Raw genomic sequence first — 7,417 nt, 5'->3', positions numbered from 1 at the left:
AAGAACAGAAACCGTGCTCTGGCGGGAGGCCCCATTAGCTAAAGTGGTGCTTCAGGTTAAGAACAGTTTCAGGTTAAGAATGAATTAAGTTCTTCACCCGAGGTGCCACTGTACTTGCGCTAGCTCAAACATGGTGGCAGAACTTCAATGATGGGACTAAGAACCGGGGAGAGACAGGTTCAAATTGCCAGCAGCCGGGCGGCCCTGAAGCTCACTTAGGCCAGACACAAACTCTCCGCCTAGCCTACTTTGCAGGGCTGTTGTGAGGATAAAATGGTGGGCAGCAGGAATGACTATTGTATGAAGAAGAAGAAGAAGAAGAAGAAGAAGAAGAAGAAGAAGAAGAGTTTGGATTTGATATCCCGCTTTTCACTACCCGAAGGAGTCTCAAAGCGGCTAACATTCTCCTTCCCCTTCCTCCCCCACAACAAACACTCTGTGAGGTGAGTGGGGCTGAGATACTTCAGAGAAGTGTGAGTAGCCCAAGGTCACCCAGCAGCTGCATGTGGAGGAGCGGAGACGCGAACCCGGTTCACCAGATTACGAGTCTACCGCTCTTAACCACTACACCACACTGGCTCCCTGGAAGAAAGGGTGAATAGGAATGAAAATTATAATAACAGGGAACTCAAGGACCACCATAGGAACACACCCAGACCCCACACTCAACATCTGAGGCTCTTCTTCGTGTGCCTCCTCCACAAGAGGTCCAGAGGGTGGCCACACGAGAACGGGGCCTTTTCTGCAGTGGCTCCCTGTTTGTGGGATGCTCTCCCCAGGGAGCATTGCCTAGCGCCTCCATTATGTATCTTTTAGGTGCCAGACAAAAAACGTTTCTGTAGAACCAGGCCTTTGGCTGATTAAACAACCCATGGCCTTTTAAATGTGGGGTGTGTTTTTTGGGGGGGAGTTATTGGTTTGTTTGGGGTTTTTGTTATCATAGAATAAGCGTAGAATTGTAGAGTCAGAAGGGACTACCAAGGGTCATCTAGTCCAACCCCCTGCTATGCAGGAATCTCAGCTCAAGCATCCATGACAGATGGTGATCCAACCTCTGCTTAATAACCTGCACAGAAGGAGAGTCCTCAACAGGGAACTAAATTTGCTACTTCCTTGAATCTTCCACCGTTAAGGGGTGCATTAAAACCCACCTGCTGCTTCTCGTTAGAGAAGGCACTCTGCAAATGCTCAGAGGCCCTTCTTGGTAGTGGCACCAGCCCTGTGGAACGCCCTCCCATTAGAGGTCAAAGAGATCAACAACTACCTGACATTTAGAAAATACCTGAAGGCAGCCCTGTTAAGGGAAGTTTTTAATCTGTGATATTCTAATGTATTTTAATATTTGTTGGAAGCCGTCCAGAGTGGCTGGGGAGACCCAGCCAGATGGGCGGGGTACAAATAATAAATTATTATTATCATTATCATTATCATTATTATTATTATTATTAAGGTACTATGAGCGACCTTTAAAATTGCATCCCACAATTACAATTTTGCTTACAATTTTGGGGGAAAGGGCGAGGAATGTTCTGCTCAGAGAAGAGAAGAGGAGATCACTCTGCCCATGCTCAGGAGCACTTGGCACCACGGCAGCAATAATGGGCAAATCATTGATTGTGTCTCTATCCACCTGCTGAAAAAGTAATAAACATTTATTTTTATTTAATGGGGACATTATGCTTCCTCTTTCCTGGTGCTGGGGGTTGGGGAGGCAGGAGGTGCATTGATAAAAGGAATGCAAAATGTTGCAAGCGGAATTGACCGCAGGCCGTTGTGGTTACGACCGCAGCATGGAGCCTAGCATGGAGCAATCTGGCTGCAAGTTAAGAGGCCAAAGGCAGCGTGAAAATGTCTTGGCTTTGGTATCAGCCATACCAATGGATCTTAAACTAAGACTTACACTAAATAAAATATTATCTAGAACCTATTGGACTCCCTGATGTTTGCATAAGAAAGGACCATCTAATGCAGGGGTGACCAACTCCCAAGAGACTGTTACAGGTAGGTAGGTAGCCGTGTTGGTCTGCCATAGTCAAAAAAATAATAAAAAAAATAAAAAAAATCCTTCCAGTAGCACCTTAGGGACCAACTAAGTTTGTTCTTGGTATGAGCTTTCGTGTGCATGCACACTTCTTCAGATACACTGAAACAGAAGTCACCAGACCCTTAAATATAGTGGGAGGGGTATGACTCCGAAGGGTGGTGGGAATGGGGGATTGGCTGATAAGTGTGGAAAACCTGTTGACGACTCTTAACGACTGCAATTGGTCTTACAGGGAAAGGCAAGGGGTGAGGTGGCTGAAGATAGCTTTGTCATGTATAATGAGATAAGAATCCAATGTCTCTATTCAGACCAGGTCTCTCCATGGTTTTAAGTTTGGTGATTAGTTGCAATTCAGCCACTTCTCTTTCCAGTCTATTTCTGAAATTCCTTAGTAGTAAGACAGCTACTTTGAGATCTTGTATAGAATGTCCTGGGAGACTGAAGTGTTCTCCTGCTGGTTTCTCTGTCTTGTGATTCCTGATATCAGATTTATGTCCATTTATCCCCACTCTCTCACTGTATATAAGGGTCTGGTGACTTCTGTTCCAGTGTTTCTGAAGAAGTGTGCATGCACAGGAAAGCTCATACCAAGAACAAACTTAGTTGGTCTCTAAGGTGCTACTGGAAAGAATTTTTTTATTTTTTATTTTGTTTTCCCATGAGACTGTGATCTACTTACAGAGTTAAAAACTGGCAGTGATCTACCCCCTTTTTGGGGTTCAGGTCAAAGCTGTTGAGCTTTTTTGGGGAGGAGGAAAGCCTTGTTTTTTGGGGGCGCAGGGCAAAAAAATGAGCTTTTTTTAGGGGAGCCAAAGTTGTTGAGCTTCTTTGGGGGAGCCGGTGATCTACCAGTGATCTACCACAGATGTCCAGTGATCTACCGGTACATCATGATCTACCTGTTGGACGTGCCTGATCTAATGTATCTCTCGGTTGGAGATGTATTACGGACAATGCTTCTTTGAAACATATGCTTCTGCTATGTCGCACACTGACTAAGTTTTGGGAGAAATTCCTGGACTATATAAACAATGCACTATGGAAAAACTAAAGATTTCCAGAGGTGAATATGTTCTTGAACTATATACCCACTCTAGGGAACTGTACACTGTACGCGGGTGGCGCTGTGGTCTAAACTACTGAGCCTAGGGCTTGCTGATCAGAAGGTCAGCGGTTCGAATCCCCGCAATGACAGGGTGAGCTCCCGTTGCTCAGTCCCAGCTCCTGCCCACCTAGCAGTTCGAAAGCACGTCAAAGTGCAAGTAGATAAATAGGTACCGCTCCGGCGGGAAGGTAAACGGCGTTTCCGTGTGCTGCTCTGGTTCGCCAAAGCGGCTTAGTCATGCTGGCCACATGACCTGGAAGCTGTCCCTTGGCCAATAAAGCAAGATGAGCGCCACAACCCCAGAGTCCGACACGACTGGACCTAATGGTCAGGGGTCCCTTTACCTTTACCTATGGAAATTGACAACAGGACAGTGAATTGGAAGAATAGAGATACAATTCCTCTTAATCAGTGGTTTGACAACATGACAACATTGGCAACTTATTTTCATCTTTTTCATACCCTCCAAAGAAAATAGGGACGTCCTATTCTATTATTATTATTATTATTATTATTATTATTATTATTATTATTATTATTATTATTATTATTATTATTATTATTTTTATACCCTGTCCATCTGACTGGGTTGCCCCAGGCACTCTGGGGCACAAACAGAAGAAATCATGAAACACTGAAAAACTTCCTTCAGATGGCTCAGGGCTTGGATAGCTCCATACCCTCCAACATTTCGCCAATGAAAATATGGACGTCCTAAGGAAAAGCGGGACATTCCGGGATCAAATAAGAAACAGGGACACCTTCTGTAAATCTGGGGTTGTCCCTGGAAAACAGGGACACTTGGAGGGTCTGTGAACAGACAGCTAATAGACGCATACTTTATTTGGATAAATGCAATTATATTGGGAATGGGTTCACACAGAGTATATTAGATTACTGGCAATTTTATGTTTATTAGGATCATAAGAATATACACACCTGTATACTGATGCATGTTAATGTAACAGTGTCCCCCCCCCCATTTGACTCACTTTTTCCTTTCTTTTTCTCACTCTATGAAATCCATCTATTAATAAGAAGAAGAAAAGAGGCCTCCGCTGCGTTTCCTTGCCTGCAGCAAAGGCGGTTAAGGTTGTAAGGGCCTCAAGGGGGCTTCGGGGCTTGCAGCCTCCTTCCCAGGGGTCTCCAGCACAGCTGTGGGCAAAAGCCCGTTTGGAGAGAAATTGTGCAGGGAGCCCATAATTTCCATTCTTAACACAGCTGCTTTCCTTGTGGGCTCCCTGACCCCAGCACTGCCTCCAAGGCTGAGCTCATCCCCTCCAGCCAATAACTGCGAGTCTCTTTTGTCATTCCTATGCAAACTGATTTATTTGTGGTGCCCTGGCACCCCAGCCCCAAACTACCCCCAGGGGATTCTCGCCTGGCCCGCCTCAGTAGCACTTCCTGTGGACGATGTATGGGCCGTGTTCGTGATACTGCTCCTTCCGGACCCAGCATGGCTGGAAGTTCTTCAGGGAAGCGAGGATGGAACCCCCAGTCCAAACGGAGTACTTCCTCAGAGGGATGGCCGTGACTTTCACTTTCGTGTTGGTGGGCACAGCCGCCATGAGGTCGTGCAAGAACCTCTTCTCGAACCCGTCAAAGAGGGACGAGCCGCCGCAGAGCATGATGTTCTCGTACATTTCCTTCCGGGATTCTTCGGGGACCTTCCGGATGCTTCTCAGTGCCATACCATGAAGCCCCAAAAGGTTCAGTCCGGGCATCTGCGGAGGGCTGAACAACATCTCTGTACACTGGAATCTCTCTTTGCCCAGGCTGATGATCTGGCCGTCGGGCAGCTGGTAATCTGCCACGTAGTCTCTCTTGGGACGATTCCACTCAGTCTCGAAATCAAAAGCCACGTAGCAGCATTTTTGCTTCATGTCGTCAATGACATCCCACATCCTCTCGTCAAAGTAATGTCCCATGTTCCTGAGAAGGTCCATCAGGAAAGATGTCATGTTGGCGCCCGCAATGTCCATCCTCTCGGTGGCATGCGGAAGATTGTACCCTTGGTGGACGGGGACGGTGTGGGATGTGGCATGTCCCGTGTCCACTACCAAACCGCTGATCTTGCCGTGGGCGTACACCGACAACACCGACTGGTACGCCACGTACATCCCGGGGGAGTTGAGCGACTCGAAGACCACCTCCACCAACTTTTCCCTGTTCGTTGTGGGGCAGAGTGGAGGGTCGGACATCAAGAGGGCGTGGTCTTCCGGAGCAACCTTGAGGTCGTGGTAGAACAGGTGCCTCCACAGAACTTCCGCCGCGTCCCAGTCGATGATGATGCCGTGTCGGACTGGCAAAATGATATCGACGTCCGGCTCTAACCGCGCCCGCTCCCCAACAAAGGTATTCGGCCTGTCTCTCCTAGTCCTCATGGACTTCTCAGTGGGGTGCCCAACCAACGTTCCAATGACCGCCTGAGGAGTCTGTTGACCTGCGAACCCTGCTTTACACGTCCCTGTACCTGTATCGATGATTACTGCTCCTGTCTTCACAACTGAGCGCCCTCTTTCCGGAGTATTTGACCGAGGAGCTTCTTTTGAGGATGCCCGCGATCTGGACGAGCGGTCCAGTGCGAATCCCGGGGATGCTTTCCTTGTTCCAGCATGTCCTGGGCTGGCCGGCCTCGACCCAGGGCTCTTTGATCGCGAGGTTGCTGGGCTCCTTGTCCGCGAAGGCCCGGGGCTGGTTCTCCTGGTACTCCTGAATGACATCTTGAACGGGCCCTTGAGATACCCCCTTCTTCAAGGTCAGCTACAACACCAGAGTGTCCTGCAGAACTCTGCCTCACTATGTCACAAAGGCAACTATGACGCCACACCAGCTCCTTGGGTGACGTGGCTCGGGAAAGGGCCACTTGGTCTCGGCCGGCTGCGATTGCCTCCCTCCGACCATCGCTCAAAGCGTGAATCCTGGGTGTTCAGTCCATCCCACCGCTGGTCGTCAGGAGGCTCTGAATTGTTCCACGAGAGACAATGGGTGGCAGGCCCGGAATCCTGGAATCTTCAGTACTAGATGACCCTTGGGTCCCTTGCAACTCTATGGTTCTATGATTCCATGAACATGGAACACCACAGCTCAGCTGGGCATGTTCTCTCCCGAGTGAGTGGCATCTAAGGGCTTCACATTTTGTATCTGGAAACACAGATAAGTGATGGTTCCTCCATCCACAGCTGGGGGCAGGAAACACCTCGGGAGTTGCAGCTGCTGGGAATCACAATGCATTGTTGCACTCAGGTTCTGTTTGCAGGCTTCCCTTTGGGGTATTTGGTTCCTACCAGATCTCTCAGCAGTTGCCGACCACAGTATCCTCCTGGACTGTCTAGGAGGGCTGGGAGCTGGGGGCCCTGTTCTGCAGTGGTTCTGCTCCTTCCTCCTGGGCCATGTCCAGAAAGTGGTGTTGGGGGATGAATCTTCAGTCCCCTGGGCTCTCACTTGTGGGGTGCTTCAGGGTTCCGTCCTCTCCCCCATGCTTTTTAACATCTATATAAAACCTCTGGGAGAGATCATCAAGGGGTTTGGGTTGGGTGTTCACCAGTATGCGGATGGTACCCAGGTCTACCTCTCTTTTAAATCAGAAGCAGTGAAGGCAGAGAACATCCAGTTTGGGTGTCTGGAGGCGGGTGGGGTGTGGACGGCTATCAACGGATTGAGGTTGAATCCTTACAAGACAGAAGTGCTGTTTCTAGAGGACAGGGGGCAGGAAGGTTGGGGACTCCCTGGTCCTGAATGGGGTAACCATGCCCCTGAAAGACCAGGTGCACAGCCTGGTAGTCATTTTGGACTCACAGCTGCATGGAGTCACAGGTCAATTCTGTTTCCAGGGTGGTTGTCTACCAGCTCCATCTAGTACGGTGGCTCCCTGCCCGCAGACTGTTTTGCCAGAGTGGTCCATGCCCTGGTGATCTCCTGCTTGGACTACTACAATGCGCTCTCCATGGTGCCACCTTTGAAGGTGACTTGGAAACTACAACCAATCCACAATGTGACTGCCAGACTGGTGACTGGGATTGGCCACTGGTACTATATAACACTGATCCTAAAGGATCTACACTGGCTCCCAGTATGTTTCCAAGCACCATTCAATGTGTTGGTGCTGACTTTTAAAGCCTAAACAGCCTTGGCCCAGTATACCCAAAGGAGCGTCTCCATCCCCATCGCTCAGCCTGGACCCTGAGGTCCTCCTCCGAGGGTCTTCTGGTGGTACCCTCCCTGCAAGAAGTGCGATTATAGGGTTCCAGGCTGAGCGATTGGGGTGG

General features: G+C 49.1%; 1 protein-coding gene across 1 annotated transcript; it reads right to left on the bottom strand.

The window, feature by feature from the left end:
- Positions 1 to 4,503: 4,503 nt before the first annotated feature.
- ACTL9 (actin like 9) lies at positions 4,504 to 5,872 on the bottom strand. Its single transcript, XM_033136870.1, has one exon. It carries the CDS (start codon positions 5,870 to 5,872, stop codon positions 4,541 to 4,543), a length of 1,332 nt encoding a protein of 443 aa, XP_032992761.1. The 3' UTR covers positions 4,504 to 4,540.
- Positions 5,873 to 7,417: the final 1,545 nt, after the last annotated feature.

This window comes from Lacerta agilis, chromosome 18, assembly GCF_009819535.1.
Source record: "Lacerta agilis isolate rLacAgi1 chromosome 18, rLacAgi1.pri, whole genome shotgun sequence".
In the NCBI taxonomy this organism is placed as follows: Eukaryota; Metazoa; Chordata; class Lepidosauria; order Squamata; family Lacertidae; genus Lacerta; species Lacerta agilis.
The sequence above is the reverse complement of the archived record's forward strand: the minus strand, read 5'-3'. Positions and strand labels throughout refer to the sequence as shown.